The sequence below is a fragment of the Lepidochelys kempii genome, chromosome 14, assembly GCF_965140265.1.
Source record: "Lepidochelys kempii isolate rLepKem1 chromosome 14, rLepKem1.hap2, whole genome shotgun sequence".
Taxonomy (NCBI): domain Eukaryota; kingdom Metazoa; phylum Chordata; order Testudines; family Cheloniidae; genus Lepidochelys; species Lepidochelys kempii.
The window spans coordinates 461,600-481,058 of record NC_133269.1 but is presented as its reverse complement, the minus strand read 5'-3'; the positions used below and the strand labels follow the sequence as shown (position 1 = coordinate 481,058).

Below are 19,459 nucleotides of genomic sequence, written 5' to 3'. Positions count from 1 at the left end.
TGTAATTGACTGAGAGGCCAGAGCCTCAGCTGCTCAAAATGGAAAAACTGGTTTCTGAGAGTTTTTGTAGATGGTCAGATTAAAGGAGAAGCCCTTTGTATTGGGGGTGGCCTCCCCACATGATGCTTCTCAAGGTATGTCTACTCTGTAATAAAAGATCCATGGCCATGGCTGGCCCAGCTCAGCTGACTTGGGCTCATGGGACTCCGGCTGCGAGGTTAAACAATTCAGTGCAGATGCTCAGGTTCAGGCTGCCACCTGGGTTGTGAAACCCTGTGATGGGGGTGGGTGTCAGAGCCCAGGCTCCAGCTTGAACCTGGATGTCTAAAACTGTAAGTTTTAGCCTCACAGCCCAAGCCTTGTGAGCCCAAGTCAATTGACCTGGGTTCTGAAACTCGATGCCGTGGGTTTTTTATTGAAGTGCAGATGTACCCTAAGTTCTTGGCAGAATATTGTTGGATTTAGAGGAATCTAAAAGTCTCATCTCTGGCGGATTCTCACTCCTGCATCTTTGCTGCTGAGCACAAGATGGCTGGAACTTCTCCAGCCAAACACATTAGGGGGAAACTGCAATAGCAGTTCCATAGTGGAGGTTGCATTGTTACTACCTTTTAAAGCTTCCTGACCCTGGAGGCCATTAGTAACAAAACAGAATGAACCAGACCAGCTGCGGTGCAACACCCCTACACTGTCCTCCCAAGCAGAATTAGAGGTAACTTTCTTTTCATTATCTGTTTGTTCTAAATTACTAGAAGTGACTGGTGAGCGATGGAAACCTTGAGGGGATTGGTGTATTGGAGAGGACGGGAGTGTTGGGGGTATGGGGCAGGGCAAAACTAATCCAGCCTCTATGTTCTGACTTTCTCTTTCAAAATCCTGTGTGAATGGTTCTCATATCCTGGCCTCAGGCCACTAGCATCCTAACAAAGTGATCTCTTGTTTGCTCTCTCATAGAATCATAGAATATCAGGGTTGGAAGGGACCTCAGGAGGTCATCTAGTCCAACCCCCTGCTCAAAGCAGGACCGATCCCCAATTAAATCATCCCAGCCAGGGCTTTGTCAAGCCTGACCTTAAAAACTTCTAAGGAAGGAGATTCCACCACCTCCCTAGGTAATGCATTCCAGTGTTTCACCACCCTCCTAGTGAAAAAGTTTTTCCTAATATCCAACCTAAATCTCCCCCACTACAACTTGAGACCATTACTCCTTGTTCTGTCATCTGCTACCACTGAGAACAGTCTAGAGCCATCCTCTTTGGAACCCCCTTTCAGGTAGTTGAAAGCAGCTATCAAATCCCCCCTCATTCTTCTCTTCTGCAGACTAAACGTCCCCAGTTCCCTCAGCCTCTCCTCATAAGTCATGTGTTCCAGTCCCCTAATCATTTTTGTTGCCCTCCGCTGGACTCTTTCCAATTTTTCCACATCCTTCTTGTAGTGTGGGGCCCAAAACTGGACACAGTACTCCAGATGAGGCCTCACCAATGTCAAATAGAGGGGAACTATCACGTCCCTCGATCTGCTGGCAATGCCCCTACTTATACATCCCAAAATGCCATTGGCCTTCCTGGCAACAACGGCACACTGTTGACTCATATCCAGCTTCTCGTCCACTGTAATCCCTAGGTTCTTTTCTGCAGAACTGCTGCCGAGCCATTCGGTCTCTAGTCTGTAGCGGTGCATTGGATTCTTCCGTCCTAAGTGCAGGACTCTGCACTTGTCCTTGTTGAACCTCATCAGATTTCTTTTGGCCCAATCCTCCAATTTGTCTAGGTCCCTCTGTATCCTATCCCTACCCTCCAGCGTATTTACCTCTCCTCCCAGTTTAGTGTCATCTGCAACCTTGCTGGGGGTGCAATCCACACCATCCTCCAGATGATTAATGAAGATATTGAACAAAACCGGCCCCAGGACCGATGCTTGGGGCACTCCACTTGATACCGGCTGCCAACTAGACATGGAGCCATTGATCACTACCCATTGAGCCCGACAATCTAGCCAGCTTTCTATCCACCTTATAGTCCATTCATCCAGCCCATACTTCTTTAACTTGCTGGCAAGAATACTGTGGGAGACCGTGTCAAAAGCTTTGCTAAAGTCAAGGAACAACACGTCCACTGCTTTCCCTTCATCCACAGAACCAGTTATCTCGTCATAGAAGGCAATTAGATTAGTCAGGCATGACTTGCCCTTGGTGAATCCATGCTGACTGTTCCTGATCACTTTCCTCTCCTCTAAGTTGTTCAGAATTGATTCCTTGAGGACCTGCTCCATGATTTTTCCAGGGACTGAGGTGTGGCTGACTGGCCTGTAGTTCCCAGGATCATCCTCCTTCCCTTTTTTAAAGATGGGCACTACATCAGCCTTTTTCCAGTCGTCCGGGACCTCCCCCGATTGCCATGAGTTTTCAAAGATAATGGCCAATGGCTCTGCAATCACATCTGCCAACTCCTTTAGCACTCTTGGATGCAACACATCTGGCCCCATGGACTTGTGCATGTCCAGCTTTTCTAAATAGTCCCGAACCACTTCTTTCTCCACAGAGGGCTGGTCACCTCCTCCCCATGCTGTGCTGCCCAGTGCAGCAGTCTGGGAGCTGACCTTGTTTGTGAAGACAGAGGCAAAAAAAGCATTGAGTATATTAGCTTTTTCCACTTCCTCTGTCACTAGGTTGCCTCCCTCATTCAGTAAGGGGCCCACACTTTCCTTGACTTTCTTGTTGCTAACATACCTGAAGAAACCCTTCTTGTTACTCTTAACATCTCTCGCTAGCTGCAACTCCAGGTGTGATTTGGCCTTCCTGATTTCACTCCTGCATGCCCAAGCAATATTTTTATGTTCATCCCTGGTCATTTGTCCCATCTTCCACTTCTTGTAAGCTTCTTTTTTGTATTTAAGATCAGCAAGGATTTCACTGTTAAGCCAAGCTGGTCGCCTGCCATATTTACTATTCTTTCTACGCAGCGGGATGGTTTGTCCCTGTGACCTCAATAAGGATTCTTTAAAATACAGCCAGCTCTCCTGGACTCCTTTCCCCCTCATGTTATTCTCCCATGTTATTCTGCCTGTCTAGAGTAGTGATTCTCAAACTTATTTGATCAAGCCCCCCTTCTTTGTGTCTGTAGTAGTTTATTTCCCCCTCCTTGCCTTCAGAGCTGGGCAGCTGGAGAGCAGCGGCTGCCAGCCAGGCGCTGAGCTCTGAAGGCAGCACTCACCAGTAGCAGTGCAGAAGGGTGGCAATACCATACCATGCCATCCTTAATTCTCCGCTGCTGCAGGCAGCAGCGCTGGCTTCAGAGCTGGGCACCTGGCCAGCAGCCACGGCGCTCCAACCACGCAGCTCTAAATGCACCATGTCTTTTCCCCCAAAGTTTCTCAAGCTGCCCCCAGAATACACTGTGTGCCCCCCATTTTGAGAACCGCTGGTCTACAATGATCAGTGCCCTGTAAACAGTCACCCTGTGGCAAAAACAGTTACACATATGAAGGTAGTGCCCTTGGGCTTCAGAGTGCCAGCGTGCGAAAACTCCTGATGTTTAATGGGGTTTGACTGAGTCTGTGGAAAGAAGAAAACAAAATCTACTTTTTTTTAATGCCTGTATAATTACTTACAAAAACTACACTAAAAGACCCCTAGTGCAACCTGAATACAACCCCCTCGGCATATCCCTGACGATACAGTCTTTAATTACACGATCATGTCCTGTTTTTTCCAAAGGACCCCTGCCTCCTTCAGTGCACAGGACAAAGGGAACTTCACCACCCTCTGCCTCTTCCCAGGTGAATGTTGTGGGGAAAGGTAAAGGAGCTGTCCCATTTCTCACAGAAGGGGAAGGAGGGAGCAGAGCCACCCTGAATTGCTAGGCTTTGTCTGCTCCCTGTCCCACTGGTGAGAATGGCTCTGGGTTGCTGAGGGGAGCAGGAGAGAGAGAGAGAACTCCTACAGCAGCTCTGATTGGTTGCTCTGCTGCAAGAAGCAGACAGGTGGGGCGAGCAGCCAATCAGAGGGTTTTTTTCCCCCTAGGCATGGCTCAAATTCACTGTAGAGGACTGGAGCTTCTTGAGTCTTTCCTGGGCTCTTCCAAAACACTGGATGTACTTATACCTCAATCTCTGTAAGCCAGGAAACACAGTTAAGGTACATACCAGCCCTGGCCCACAACCGTAAGCCTTGCCCCTGGAGCTGGCAAGAGCCACTGGGACTAATTTTACCCTAAATTAGTTTTTAAATGTTCTTCTTTGAGTGATTGCTCATATCAGTTCCCATTAGGTGTGTGTGCACAGTCGTTGAAAAGTTTTTCCCCTAGCAGCACCCATCAGGTTGGCTGTGGAGCCCCCTGGAGTGACGCCTTCATGGTGCTGGATATATACCCCAGCCGATCCATCGCCTCCTCAGTTCCTTCTTACCGCCTGTGATGGCCGTGGGAACTGTGGCATCTTGCTTTGCAAGCTCTCCATGTTACCGTAACTTCTATTCGGGCTCTTTGTATTTTGTAGTTGTTTAGTTCTTAGTTATTGTAATTCTAGTCAGTAGTTAGTTAGCTGTTGGACGGGGGCGTTTACTTTCCACCCCGACTGCGTTCTCCTTGGGGGACTTACATGCCTAAGTCCATGCCTGCAAGTCCTGCAACGAGCCTATGCCAATGGGTGAACCCCATGGCACTTGCTTAAAGTGCCTGGGGGAAGCACACCAAGCGGACAAGTGCAGGATTTGTAAAGGGTTCTGCCCCAGAACAAAAAAGGGGCGAGACTTTCACCTCAAGCAGCTCTTTATGGAGGTGGCACTTAGACCGCATCCAGCACCAAGCTCAGCGGTGCGCAGCGCCCTGGTGGCAGTGGTAGAAGTGGCACCATGAGAGGACTCTGGGAGAGACCTGCTGCCCTGAATCGTCGGGATCGACCTGGCCCTGGTCCAACTCCCTGGTGCAGAAGCGGCACCAGAGGCAGGGGAGGAGTGGATCTCCGATTCAGAGACCCACCCCTTTAGAGCTGGCCCATGGGGCACGGCCCAGAGAGGAGCACCGAAAACTGTGGGGCTGGCCCTGTTGACTTCGGCCCCACAAGGGGGACCGTCCAGTCCGGTGCGGTTGGACTCTCCAAGCTAGATCATTGAGGTGGTGGAATTGCCATCCACCCTGGACACCACTGAGGCTGAGAGGGACCTCATCGCCATGACAGCACCCCGGTCCTTCGAGCCAAGCCTCCGGTACTGCAACGCGTGGCACGGTCTCGAGGCAAACCGGCGATGTTCCATCACTCAGCGCTGTCGGTGGAATGAGGGCACTGCTCCAGGTTGCGCCAGTGCTCCCAATTACACCGCCGATCCTCACGCCAATCCCCATCACGCAGCAGGTCCCTTCGGCGACCTCTGAACCGTGGGTGCCGGAGGCATCAGCCAGTTGCCCCACCCCTAGGGTGCTGAGGAGGTACCGGTTGCTCTACCTCCCTGGGAACCAACCCCAGCTCCGGAGCCTGATCCAGGAAGTCACAGAGGTAGAGTTTGCACTAGCTTCGGAAAGGATCCACTTTCACTGGGCGACTGAGGCCTGGTTCTATGCTAGCACCTCAACTCCCGCGACGGGCTTGAGTTTCTCCTCAGCGTCTTTGCACGTCCCCACCCCTCCACTATCCCTAGGGGCCCGTGCCTGCCCCTCCTCCCCGCCTAGGCCTCGACTCCCTGCCCTGCGCCGTGTCCGGCTCACTGCGGCGGGGAGTGGGGGGCGGTGTGGGCTGACGTCCAACCTCTGTCCCGATTGCAGATTTCTCGTATGTGCACACAGGAGAGGTGGCCTGCGGAACTCCCTGCCCCATGAGGGCAGGGTGCTGGGCCCGGGGCCGGGCGTTCCCCCACCCTGGGACCAGGGAGCCCTGCCTGCCAGCGGAGCAGCGCTGGCTCCCCCGGGCCGGGGGCGGGCGCGGGCGCGGGGCTCGGGGGGCGGAGGCTGCCGCGGCCCCGGCTTCGGCTCCCCCCGCCGGGGGCTCGGCTGCGCTCGGCTCCTCGGCCCCGCCCGGCTCCGGTCTCACTGCGGCGGAATCGCGGAGGCGCCGCCATCCCGGGGCAGATGCAGGCGATCAAATGTGTGGTGGTGGGAGACGGGTGAGCGCCTGGGGCGGGCGGGCCGGGGAGCGGGGCCCGGGGCCCGGGCGCAGGGGGCGAGGCGGGCCCGAGAGACCAGAAAGCCCCGGGTGGGTCCCAGCCGCCGGCAGCGCCGTGCCGCGCCCCAGACGCCCCCTGAACGGCCCCTTCCCCCCGCGCATCGCCCCCCCGGCTGCCCCCCCGACCCTTTGTCTCCTTCCCCCCCCCGCATCGCCCCCCGGCTTCCCCCCCCGGCCCTGTGTCTCCCCCCCCATCGCTCCCCGGCTTCCCTCCCCGGCCCTGTGTCTCCTTCCCCCCCCCGCATCGCCCCCCGGCTTCCCCCCCCGGCCCTGTGTCTCCTTCCCCCCCCCCGCATCGCCCCCCGGCTTCCCCCCCCGGCCCTGTGTCTCCCCCCCCACATCGCCCCCCCGGCTTCCCCCCCGGCCCTGTGTCTCCTTCCCCCCCACGCATCGCCCCCCGGCTTCCCCCAATGGCCCTGTGTCTCCCCCCCACACATCACCCCCCCCGGCTTCCCCCCCCCCCGTGTCTCCTCTCCCCAGCCTTTCCCTCCCACCCCTGCCTCACCGTCTGATCCTATATCTCCCTCCCCTGCAGCGCTCCTCCGGCCCTCTGTTCCCCCCCCCTTGCAGCACCCCCCTGCTCTGTCCCTCCCCTCCCCAGCCTTCCCCCTCTCTCCAGGCCTCTGTTCCCCCTGCAGTGCCCCCCGGTCCTGTATCTCCCATCCCCAGCCTTCCCCTACTGCATTGCTGCCCCAAACAACAAGATCTGAATTATGTGGGAGACCTGGCATCTGAGCATATCATGCCACAGTGTGAAATGCAAAATGCAGGAAGACTGGCCAAATTCACATGTGGCTGTGAACAATGGAAGGGATCTGGGGCGGACAAAGTGCTAGGCAGGCCTGAAGAAGAACATTTGCCTTCAGTTGTGGGCACTCTAACTCTGTAGAAATTGGGGTGAGATGGTCTGAGAAAGGCCATAATAATGAGCGGCTGAGGTCTTTGGGGTTGTCATTTACTTCATGTCCCTCCTCCCCAGCAGCCGTTAGTCAAGATAATATGATTTAGCACCTTCCTCTGAAGCAACTGGTACTGGCCGCTGCTGGAGACAGGAGATGGAGCTGGATTCTTATTGTTGGGATTTGTAATACAATAACTCCCAAGGGCCCCAGCCAGTGCACAAATACAGAGTAGGTGGGAAGCTGTGCCCCGGAGAGTTGACGGTCTAAATAGACAAGACATACAGAGCGTTGGCAGGGAAACAGGCCTAGAGAGGGGAAGTGACTTGTCCACAGCAGGTCAGTGGCAGAGCCAAGACGAGAACCAGGTCTCCTTACTTCCTGTTCAGGTCTTTGTCCCCTGGACCTTGGTCTTATCTGATGCAATAATGCCTGTATTTCATCCCTATGATGGGGAAAGCTGTTCTGCTTCAGTGTTCAAATCACTGAGTGGGACGAGAAGGCAATTCCCTTGACTCATCGGTGCCGGAACTAGGGGTGCTGGGCATGCTGCCACACCCCCTGGCTGGAAGTGGTTTCCATTATATGCAGGATTTACACTTTGGTTCAGTGGCTCTCAGCACCTCCATTATACCAGAGGTGGGCACACTACGGCCTGCGGGCCACATCCGGCCCACAGGACTGTCCTACCTGGCCCCTAAGCTCCCAGCTAGGGAGGCTAGCCCCGGCCACTCCCCCGCTGTCCCCTTCCCCCCCAGCCATGTGGGCAGAGCTCTGGGCGGTGGGGCTACACGCTCCTGCAGGGCAGCGTGGGTGGGTAGCTCTGACTGGGCGGCAGGGCTCCCAGACATGCTGCTCTGAGCAGCATGATAAGGGGGCCAGGGCCGGGGGGTTGGATAAGGGGCAGGAGGTCCAGGGGGAAGTCAGGGGACAGGGAGCAGGTGGCGGTTGGATGGGGTGGAGGTTTGGGGGGGGCAGGGAAGAGGGGGGAGGAGTAGATAGGAGGTGGGGTCCCAGGGGGCGGTTAGGGGCGGGGGTCCCAGGCGGGGGCGGTCAGGGGACAAGGAGCGGGGGGGTTGGATGGGGGGGGTGGCAGGCTGTTTAGGGAGGCACAGCCTTCCTTACCTCGCCCTTCGTACATTTTGACACCCCGATGTGGCCCTCGGGCCAAAAAGTTTGCCCATCCTTGCATTATACACATTGTTCCAGCGTGCCTGCCTTGACTTATCAGAAATGCTTTCCATAAAGGAGCAACAAGGAAAAGTTGACCCTTGGCCAGCGCGAAGTGTTTTGTTGAGGAAGGCAGTAATGGGAAGTCACATGATTTAAAGCCCCATTCTGGTTGGGGCCTGGATGCTGTAGCTGCTTGGGCCAGAGCCTTGGAGGCTGGTGCCTTTGCAGCGTGTCACCACATGTCCCTGGTTATGCCAATAAACACGTTTGAGCGTGAGGTAGCAATCTTTGAAAGTGGTGCTCTAGTCAGGATAGCTCCCTGTTGGAACATGGTCAGATGTATGCAAGGACACAGCACTTGGTATGTTCAGGCCTGGTCCCGGACCCCGAGAGTGCTGGAGATTCTGGGCAGCACACTTCTGCCTTTCACTGACTAAAGCTCCAACTTGCTGCTTGTACCCTTTTCTCCCGTGGACTCTCCCATTCATCCGCATCATGCTCTGCCCTTTCCCCCTCTGCAGGGCTGTGGGGAAGACCTGCCTGCTGATCAGTTACACCACTAATGCCTTCCCTGGAGAGTATATCCCCACTGTGTGAGTATTGGCACTGTGCTCTTTGCACAGTTGTTAAGAGGGGTGTGGGGGTGCGAATTATTATCATGTGATGATTCCAGGGCTTATTTTGTGCCAGGGCTTGCCGGGGCTGAGCCCCAGCACCTCTGGGTTTGGCAGTTCAGAGTCCTGGCACCTCTGGGCTTGCTGAATCAATTATGAATGTAAAAAAATTACTTGAGCCCCAGCACCTTATTCCCTGAGCCCCCACACCTTTCATTACAAATTAAGCCCTGGACAATTCCCTTCTACCCCACCCTGGGATTGTGTTCTTGTAATGGGTTCCCTTGTTGTCAGTAACAGGGATTCTTCCTGTGGCAGGTTTGATAATTACTCTGCCAATGTCATGGTGGATGGGAAGCCGGTGAACCTGGGTCTCTGGGATACAGCAGGGCAAGAGGACTATGACCGACTGCGGCCCCTCTCCTACCCTCAGACGGTGAGTGAACAGCCTGGGCTGGCCTCATTCTGCTCCCTGCATTGTGGGTGGGGTGGTCTCTGGGTACACCCTTTGCTTCTCTTTGACAGGTTCCCAGTTTCTGAAGCTGGGAGTTTGTGTTTGCATCACTGGAGACGCTACCTTGAGGTCCTGTATGATAAGGAGAACAGGTGTCTCTTTCCCCCTGCAGACCATCCAGGTGATTCCTGCTGCTTTCTGGGGGCCATTTGCAGTGCAAAAGCCTACAGTTTGTTTTGGGGCATTTGCAGACCACTAATGTGCTGGGGGGCATGTGGAGGAGAGAGGGAAATTAAGTACAGCAGGGGTCGGCAACTTTTCAGAAGTGGTGTGCCGAGTCTTCATTTATTCACTGTAATTTAAGGTTTCGCGTGCCAGTCATACATATTAACGTTTTTTAGAAGGTCTTTCTCGATAAGTCTGTATATTATATAACTAAACTATTGTCGTATGTAAAGTAAACAAGGTTTTCAGAATGTTTAAGAAGCTTCATTTAAAATTAAATTAAAATGCTGATCTTACGCCGCTGGCCCGCTGAGCCTGCTGCCAGCCTGGGGTTCCATTCACCTAGGCTGGCAGCAGGCTGAGCGGGGCCTGCGGCCGGGACCCCAGCTGGCAAGGGGCTGGCAGCCAGAACCCCAGACTGGCAGTGGGCAGAGCGGCTCAGCCCGCTGCCGGTCTGGGGTCCCAGCCCTGCCCACACAGAGCGGGTACCTACCTTCTCCCTGGTTCTAGGCCATTCTCTTCCTCTCTCTCTGCACTGAGCACAGGGCTGGGGGTGAAGGAGCAGGTTGGGATGTAGGGTCTGGCCAGGAGCTAGCATGAGGGAGGGGGTCAGGGTTGGGGCAGGAGGTTTGGGTGTGGAGTGCTTACCTGGGCAGCTCCCATTTGTTGCGAGGGGTGCAGGTGCTCCTGTTTGGTGCGAGGGATGGGGGTGGGAATGTGGGGGGTGCAAGAGTCAGAGCTATAGGTTGTGGGGGGCTGGGTATGTGTGGGGGGTGCAGGAGTCAGGGCAGCGGCTGGGTATCTGTGGGGGGTGCTGGAGTCAGGGCTGGGATCGTGGTGGGGTGCAGGGGTCAGGGCAGATGGCTGGGGGTGTGGGCTAGGGTCGTGGGCGTGCTCCCAGCCCCCTGCCTAGAGTGGCTCACGGCAGGGGGCTGGAGGGGATATGCCCTCATTCCACCCCCCTTCCCCAAGTCCCCGTCCCCACCTCTTCTCTGCCTCTGCCCTGGAGCGTGCTGCGGCTCTGCTTCTCCCCCTCCCTCGCAAGGGCCATCAGCTGATCGGTGGCAGGGAGGGAGAGGAGGAGGGGCAGGAATCCAGCACGCTGGGGGAAGAGGCAGGGGGAGGGGGGAGCTTGCCTGCCCTGCAGCAGTAGCTGGCAGGACCAAGCTTCTTCACCCTGCCCCCGTGGGGGCGGGGGGCGGAGAAGAGCGGGCCGGGGCGGGCAAGATTTTTAATGGCACACTGCTGCCTGCCAGGGTCCTGGCCGCCGGCCCCGCTCAGCCTGCTGCCAGCCAGGGTTCAGCAGCGGGCTGAGCGGGGCTGGCGGCCGGGACCCAGCAGGCAGCAGCGTGCCATTAAAAATCGGCTCGCATGCCGTCTTTGGCATGCGTGCCATAGGTAGCCGACCCCTGGAGTACAGCATGGTGCTCTGATTGGTAGCTGAGGAGCTGCCCCCACAGAAATGTCATCTATTTTTGGTCTTTCAATGGAGGGCTTTCCTTACCCCTCTCCAGTGCTCTGCGGCGGGAGGGGCTAACTGTCCCTGACTGGTGCCCCACTAGTCCTTGGCTGTTGCTGCTGGATCCTTTCCTAGTGGTTAATGCTATTGTCCCCTCACAGGATGTCTTCTTGATCTGCTTCTCCCTGGTGAGTCCAGCCTCATTTGAGAATGTCCGAGCCAAGGTAACTCGCTTTCTTCTTTTTGGGGGGGAGGAGGGATGGCAAGGTCCCTTGCCCTCATGAGGGGCAGACAGACCCACTGCTGTACCATGTAATCTTGTCATTGGCAGCACTGGGTCTTGGCACAAGCATGGCCCAAGGTCAATATAGTTGGATGAGCATAAGCAACAGTCCCTGCCCCTCGGAGACAAAGCCGAAATCTCTCGAATGGAGTTTTGTCAAGCCCTCCTATGAAAACCAGAGGAGAGGAGGCAGCTGCAGAGTGGAGGAGGTGCCTGAGCCGCATCAGCCACACTTCCTTTGGCTATGTCCCGGCCTTCTGAGATTTAGATAAAGCAGAGAGCGCCCTAGAAACAAACATGTGGCAAAGGGAGGCAGCATGGGATAGCAAATGGGGCAGGAGACCTGTCTACTATCCCCAGCTGTGCCACCGACTTGCTGTGCAGCATTCCCTGTGCCTCAGTTTCCCCAGTTGTATTGACTTCTCTTTATAAAATGGTTTAAGAGCTACGTATAAAACTGTCTTCTGTGCTGACTGTTACTAGTATTTCAGTATAGTGCATTGGGGCACTATATACCTAATTAATGAGCAACTGATTAATTATGCTGCAAGATTCTTTCCCCTACTGTCTCTGACAGTTCTCAGTGAACTACTCTGTTTTAGTGGTACCCAGAGGTCCGGCACCACTGTCCTAATACTCCCATCATCCTGGTGGGCACCAAGCTGGACTTGAGGGATGACAAGGACACCATTGAAAGGTTGCGTGATAAGAAACTGGCCCCCATAACCTATCCCCAGGGCCTGGCCATGGCACGGGAGATTGGTAAGTCTTGGATACCTATTCTGACGAGAGCTGGAGCTCCTCACTGGGTCTGGCTTGTCATTTCCAAGGGGAGACTTTTTATCGTAACACCTGGGAGCCCTAGTTGTGGACCAGGTCACTACTGTGGTAGGCAGTGAAGAAATATGGAACAAAAAGACAGTCCCCACTCCAAAGAGTTTACAGTCTAAGCCAGGTCTTTCTAGGCTTGGAGTGGTTGAGACAGATCTCTCTTCCCACAGGATCAGTGAAGTATCTTGAGTGCTCAGCCCTGACACAGCGGGGCTTGAAGACAGTGTTTGACGAAGCTATCCGTGCTGTGTTGTGCCCCCCACCTGTGAAGAAGCCTTGCAAGAAGTGCACTGTGTTCTGAGGATGTTGGCGAGGTGCTGACTCAGCATGTCCTTGTCATCCTCCTCCAACAGATTGAGTGTTCACTGGGTGCTTCTGGAGGGGGCTGTGATGTGTGGGGCCCTTCATCATGTACGAAGTCAGTGTTTTTTAAATGTCTCTTTGATTTAACGTCAGTGTTGATGTGAAGGGGCAGTGGGGGCGGGAGGTTAGGTGGATGCTGTGCAGCCCCTAGGGGAGGAGCAGGGGGCGTGGCGCAGGGTAGCTCCCTGAGATAGTGAGGTGCAGCTCTCCTTAACTTCAAGTTGAAGAAGCTAAGACACCCATTCTGTGATGGAAGCACCTCTGCTTGCAACGCACAGGGGGAGACAGGTGGGAAGAATCCCTAAGGGGGGTGGGTAGGGACCATTGTGTGATAGTTTGTGAATGACAAAACCAGCTGGAAGGGTAGTGGGGCCTCCTCACCCCAGCACATTGCTGGTGATACTTAACTAACCGGTGCTCTAAGGAGATGTGCCAGAGGCTTATGGGAGCCAAATAACTAACTCCAGGAGTGGTGAAAATAAGCAGAAGACAGAGGCTGAAGGAATTACTATTAGCTTTATTAAGTACTAATCACTAGTCAAGCTCAGTGAGTGCAACAGTCCTGTGCACTTAGTGCCTTTTAGGGCACTACCTTGGGCGCTGTTCCCTGCCCATCAGTCATGGCAGAAGGATGTTTCGCAGGGGGCCTCTCCTCCCTCATCCAGTCTCTGCAGAGCAGGGCTGAGGTTGTTGCCTCTTTTTTCTATCAAAACCCATAAAAGAGGCAGTGAGGAGTCTGGTAGCTACTCCCTCCCTTTCCCGCTGGGAGTATGGTGCTGGGCTTTATCGGTTTGGATGGAGCAGGGAGAGCTTTTGAAGGTTTTTGGGGAAGAGGGTCAGAACAAAGACAGGTCCTGTTTCTAATCATCATGTAGAGTGACAAGATAAACACCTCTTATTTTGGTACAATAAACATTCTCCATGAAGGAGTGTGGTGGCTTTGTTCGGAGCAGAGAGCACAGCTTTTTGGAGGGAACAGCTATGCTTTCAACAGTGGAATGACCTGCCACACTTTTCTGCCAGGTCCCAACCCTGTTAATATCCGTCAACCCCTCCCCTCTTGTGGTCTGAGTCACTCACTGTCTCTCCATCATGTTTAGAATCACTTAGTAACAATAGGTTTCAGAGTAGCAGCTGGGTTAGTCTGTATCTGCAAAAAGAACAGGAGGACTTGTGGCACCTTAGAGACTAACAAATTTATTTGAGCGTGAGCTTTCGTGAGCTACAGCTCATTTAAGGAATGATTCTCTCCTTGGGATGCCAATGCAGATGTATCATCCTAGGAGACGAGAAAACCCCCATCAACCAGCAGCGAGACACCTGTTGTCATAGCGCTCTTGTCACTCAGCAGGAAGAGGATGCTGTTCACCACATCATCTACCTCTGGAACAGGACAGAGAGAGCGCAACAGCTGAGGCACCCCACAAATTGCACTAGCAGCCGGAAAAGAAACCTACACACTTTCAAGAGCCTGCCATCATTCTGCCTTCCAGTTGTGTCCTCTTGGCCAATAAGGAGACATAACTGAGAGGGGAGAGATTTCTCCCTCCCTGCACTGGGCTGTGTCTGGTGCAGTGAATGAGACAGTGTGGCCGGTCCCTTGGCATTCAGAAGCCCTTGCTGTGTTCCCAGGATGGATGGTTAGCTGATGACAGGGTCATAGCATCAAGTGTTGTTATCCTCCAGCGCTCAATCCTATTGCTGGTGAGGAGGGTAAAAATGTCTCCCGCCCACCCTAAAACAAACCCACGTTGGGAAGTTTTTGGAGGAGGGGAGAACCTTGACTGGTTCTTGCTTGCTCCAAGTGGAAACACTACAGCTGCTTCAAGGACTCTGACACAAACTTTGAGCAGAGCTGTATCATTGCTCTTCCTGGGCCTGGAGGGCATTAGCCAGAGAGAGGCAGATACACGTGGCTGAGCAGCCAATTAGAAGGAAGCACTAAGGGTGCAGATGAGCTGAATATGGAGCCAGCCCCAGTAACAAATCCCCACCACTGACCTGCAAACTTCCCCAGAGGAATTCGACTGATCATGGCAGCAGCTTTCTGAGGCTCACTCCAGTTAATTTGCCCCATGTCAGTCATGACCACAGTGGGGTTCACGCTGTTCACCCGGATCTGTCACCAACAACAGTACATTAGGTAACTGAACTACCCTGAGAGAAACTGTCTCCACTTGCTCACTCCCACCCCATCTCAGAGATTGCACCTTCCCTGCTCTCTTGCATAGACTAGGTCTTACCTTGTGGGGTCCCAGCTCCAGAGCCATCACCTTGGTCAGCATATCTAAGGCACTTTTTGTAGAACCTTCAATAAAACCCAACAGAAGGAAGAAGCTGAGTGCACAGCACCTGGGCTGGGTCACACATGTTTGTGGCACCCATTCCTGGGCTTGAACTAGGTCAACATATTCACTGCATCCAAACCCAGGTCCCTGTGCTTGTGGCTTCCCGCTACTATAGGTCATGAATGGATTAATGGGCAGGTGTGGAGTGTGCTGAAGCTGAGACACTCACAGTAGACAGCATGCTCCCGTAGAGCCCGCTGAGATGCCTGGCTCGAGACGTTCACTATCGCTCCTTGCACCCCTCGTGCAATCATCTGCCGGGAAATGATCTGAAACACAGCACCAGAGAACAAGTGGTGGGGACTCATCCAACCCAGACTGTTGGTGCCTTCTTGGGGGATTAGAAGATCTTGCCAGAGCAGTTACCCAAATCGCCTCCCAGCTCTGAACTAAGAGACATGGTCAGAACTAGGGGGTGTAGCAGGATCAGCTACACCAAGCACAGCCTGTTCAACATACACAAACAAGGTCAGGCTCTTGTGGATCCTCACAAGGAGCGGAGACGCAGGCAAGGCTCCTAATGAAGACTTTTATTTCCATTGTACACATGGCTTCAGGGAAGCTGAAATGTCAGCTTATCTCTGGCTGCACCCCACTCCAGTTCACAGTCCCTTCTCACCTGGGAAACATGAAACACGGCCCGAAGATTCACATCGAAAGACCTATAAAAAAAAATTGTCCAAGTCAGAGAAAAAGAAAATCACAACATTGCGGCAGCCCTGGAGGGGGGCGGAAATGGGAGGCTGGGTGCTGCCAGGGCCTCAGAAACACTGATCAGCTGTGAAAGGAACTGGGTATAAACTCCAGTCCAACTGGCTAGAGAAGTTCACCCCCTTGGAACTAGTCTTATCTAAACACAACCCATTAGCATTACAGAGCACCTAGGTGCAATACACCCAGCAATGACCATTCACAGGAGATGAAATAAGCTGTTTAGTTAGCACCTCCCCCATGTAGCAGAGAAAAGAACATAACCAGGACTTCCTTGAGTTGTTTCCTATGGGACCCTCTTCTAACCGAGTACATTTATTAAAATTTAAACAGAAGTGTCTCGGCCAGTGGCCCCTCCTAGAACAGTCAAACCTTTACCTTGTCCAGTCGATTCATCAGCTCTTACAGAGAGAGTACTGATCACAACACGCTGCTTGTGTTGTTTTAGCCATTCCTTCAGCCACCTGCTGGCCAGGCGTAGCGCACTGCAGCCCAGAACCCTAGCGATCCCCCAGCCTCTGCCTCCCACGTAGCTGGGATTACAGGCATGCGACACCACACCTGCAAACCTTTACAAGGCTTCAAAATACTAAAGAAACCTACAAAATATTTCACAGCATTTCCTTGTATTTGCTTCAATGAGATGCTGCTCCTTCCTCAGTCCAGAATTTCACCTTCTTTGCCCGGTGTAACTGGACTAGCAAGTGACCAGCTGTTTCATATCCCAGCTACTAGCCATCAGTTAATCATTTGGGGTGCTACATTTGCACAACCTTTTCTTCTTTACTTTGGGAATAAGGTACTACCCACCAAAGAGTTTCCTCCAAGAAGGGAGGAAATGTACCTCTACATCTGCGAGAGCTCACACCCAGTTTGAAAGAGGGATGACAGAGAGAATCATCTGAAGAACAATTTTTTGCTGTTGGAATGCACTGAAGAATAAGCAATTTGTTTCCCACCCAGGTAAGATCTTGAATTCCCCTATCCTCTTTCCTCTCCATACCTTTGCCATCAAGTGAAGCCAGGCTGATGTCTGAATGGGAGACCTAGGGATAGAGGCTGTAGGGAATAGTGTGGTTGAAGAGTAGGGGGCACTCTCCCCTCTGGGTTGGTTCTGACTATGCTGCCCTAGCCTAGTGGTAAGAGGCAGTCTGGGTGACTCAGTAGGGTTTTTTCCCCTTGTGTCAGTACTGACCCTTGTGCCCAATGCATTTTCCCAGTGGAGATATATCCAGTGTGCCAAAATGAGAAAAGTACTTTGGGTGCTGCCAGAAAGAATTATTTCTCTCCCAGCCTGCCAAAGGGAGGAGTGAACATCACCTAGTTTCCGACAGTCAGATGAGCAAGCTCTGCCCCGGCAAAGGGGAGAAGTGTCCTGATAGTTGCCTTGACTTTCAGTTCTGCAGAACAGCTGGGGCATAAGTGTGCCCTGGCACTCCCCAGAATGTCCTTGACATACTCCCTGGGGTGGGGGCAGTGGCTCTGCAGGTCCGCTACACCAGGGAGAGAGAGGGCTATTGTGTGACATGGCCACATCCCCACTGTGTGCTGACCCCAGGCTGCAGGGACTGGAGAGCCAGAGAGAACCACAGGCTCTGTCTCCAGCAGCCCTTGTGTTTATTAGAGCAGAACCCAGTCTCTCCCTTAGTACTGCCCCGCCTCCCTCCATTCCCTACCATATGCTCAGGCTCCTGGAGCTGCTATTAGCTTTGTGCCAGTCCTTACCTGTCGAAGGCCTCCTTGGTCACCTCCAGGAAGGGCTGGAGCACAGCCACAGCTGCATTATTTACCAGCAGGTCAACGGCGCCCACCTTGCTCAGCGCTGCCTCGGTGGCATCCCAATCACCCAGGTCCACACAGAGTGTCTCAATCCCAGTACGCTGGAGGACACAGCAGAGGGGCCAAAGATGATAGTGCACCAGGGAGGGTAGGAGGCTCCCCTGGGGTGTGAGACTGCCCTCAGGGAGATCTGGGCCCCTGTCACTGAGGCAGGGTGGGTTGGTTAGGCCTCCGGAGGCTGTGTCGTTGGAGCAGGACAGTTGGGGCCCGGGGGACCCTTGAGGGAATGGTGGGTGTCTGGGTCATGGGGGGGTTGGAGGCCCCCCAAGGGAAGGGTGTGTATGGACTGACCCCCCTGGGAGGAGGGGGTTGAAGGCCCACCTGACTGGAGGGGGGGTGTCTGGGTCAGGTGGGTCCCCTGAGGGTGGAAGGTATCTGGGCTGCTGGGGGGATCCTGAGGGGGTGTCCAGGCCAGTGGGGGGACCCTGGGGGATGTCTGGGCTGCTGGGGGGACGAGACCTGGAGGAGTGTCCGGGCCAGTGAGGGGGTGTCTGGGCCGCTGGGGAGGGGGGAACGGGACACTTGGAGGGGGAACCCTAGGGGGGTGTCCGGGCTGCTGGGGGGGACGGACCTGGAGGGGTGTCCGGGCTGCTGGGGGACCCTAGAGGGGTGTCCGGGCCAGTGGGGGAGTGTCTGGCCGCTGGGGGGTATCCGGGCCGCTGGGGGGTATCCGGGCCACTGGGGGGACCCTAGGGGGGTGTCTGGCCGCTGGGGGGGGAATGACACCTGGAGGGGTATCCGGGCCACTGGGAGGACCCTAGGGGGGTGTCCGGGCCGCTGGGGGGACCCTAGGGGGGTGTCCATACCAAGGTGGAGGGAAGACACCTGGAGGGGTGTCCGGGATGCTGGGGTGACTCTAGGGGGGTGTCCGGGCCGCTGGGGGGAGGATGGCACCTGGGGGGGGTGTCTGGGCTGCTGGGGGGACTCTAGGGGGTGTCTGGGCCGCTGGGGGGAGGATGGCACCTGGGGGGGTGTCTGGGCTGCTGGGGGGACCCTAGGGGGGTTTCCGGGCCGCTGGGGGGACTCTCGGGGGTGTCCGGGCCAGTGGGGGGTGTCCGGGCTGCTGGGGGGAGGATGACACCTGGGGGGGTGTCCGGGCCGCTGGGGGGACTCTAGGGGGTGTCCGGGCCAGTGGGGGGTGTCCGGGCCGCTGGGGGGAGGATGGCACCTGGGGGGGTGTCCGGGCTCCTGGGGGGACTCTAGGGGGGGTGTCCGGGCCGCTGGGGGGTGTCCGGGCCGCTGGGGGGAGGATGGCACCTGGGGGGGTGTCCGGGCTCCTGGGGGGACCCTAGGGGGGTTTCCGGGCCGCTGGGGGGACCCTAGGGGGGTTTCCGGGCCGCTGGGGGGACTCTCGGGGGTGTCCGGGCTCCTGGGGGGAGGATGGCACCTGGGGGGGTGTCCGGGCTGCTGGGGGGACTCTCGGGGGTGTCCGGGCCGCTGGGGGGAGGATGGCACCTGGGGGGGTGTCCGGGCTCCTGGGGGGACCCTAGGGGGGTTTCCGGGCCGGGGAGGGGGTCCGGGCCCCCGGGGGAAGCGCGGTTGGAGGCGGGAGCGCCGGGCCGGGCCGGGGGCAGTCGCTCGGCGGGGCCCGGCCCGGCCCGGCCCGGCCCGGCCCGTTACCTCCCGCTCCAGGCTCTCCAGGTCCGCCTGCGTCCGGCTCAGCGCGACCACCTGGGCCCCGGCTCCGCTCAGCGCCAGGGCCGCGGCCCGGCCGATTCCTGCGGGGCGAGAGGCGGTCAGAGCCGGGCCGACCCGAGCCGGGCCTCCCGCCCAGCCAGGGCCCGTCTTACCTTTGCCCGCCCCGGTCACCAGGGCCCGGCGGCCCGAGAAGCTCGGATCCGGCTCCATTCCCGGCGGGCGGCGAGCGCGGGTCCCACCCCGGACACGGGACATCCCGGGGCGACGCCCCGCGCGACACCCCGCCCATCGCCCCACACAGCCGGCCCGGGGCGCGACCCCGCCATGGGGGGGTGGGGGGGAGCGGCAGAGCGAGGGGCGCGACCCCATCATGGGGGGGTTGGGGGGGAGCGGCAGAGCGAGGGGCGCAGCCGGCCCGGGGCGAGACCCCGCCATGGGGGGGTGGGGGGGGAGCGGCAGAGCGAGGGGC

General features: G+C 56.1%; 2 protein-coding genes across 3 annotated transcripts; one reads left to right on the top strand and one right to left on the bottom strand.

The window, feature by feature from the left end:
* Positions 1-5,963: 5,963 nt before the first annotated feature.
* On the top strand, positions 5,964-13,380 carry RAC3 (Rac family small GTPase 3). 2 transcript variants are annotated; one of them, XM_073310704.1, is made up of 6 exons: positions 5,964-6,094; positions 8,747-8,818; positions 9,158-9,275; positions 11,139-11,165; positions 11,863-12,022; positions 12,262-13,380. In XM_073310704.1, exons 1-6 carry the CDS (start codon positions 6,060-6,062, stop codon positions 12,390-12,392), a joined length of 543 nt encoding a protein of 180 aa, XP_073166805.1. In that variant the 5' UTR covers positions 5,964-6,059; the 3' UTR covers positions 12,393-13,380. The 2 variants fall into 2 exon arrangements, with proteins under 2 accessions (XP_073166805.1, XP_073166804.1); XM_073310703.1 differs by having other exon boundaries at positions 11,139-11,201.
* A 251-nt stretch (positions 13,381-13,631) lies between these two features.
* On the bottom strand, positions 13,632-19,284 carry DCXR (dicarbonyl and L-xylulose reductase). The gene is made up of 8 exons (XM_073310701.1): positions 19,143-19,284; positions 18,973-19,070; positions 17,239-17,393; positions 15,422-15,464; positions 14,972-15,071; positions 14,698-14,762; positions 14,456-14,573; positions 13,632-13,837 (listed from the first exon to the last, which is right to left on the bottom strand). The coding sequence occupies exons 1-8, from the start codon at positions 19,243-19,245 to the stop codon at positions 13,734-13,736; spliced, it is 786 nt and encodes a 261-aa protein (XP_073166802.1). The 5' UTR covers positions 19,246-19,284; the 3' UTR covers positions 13,632-13,733.
* Between the last annotated feature and the right edge of the window lie 175 nt (positions 19,285-19,459).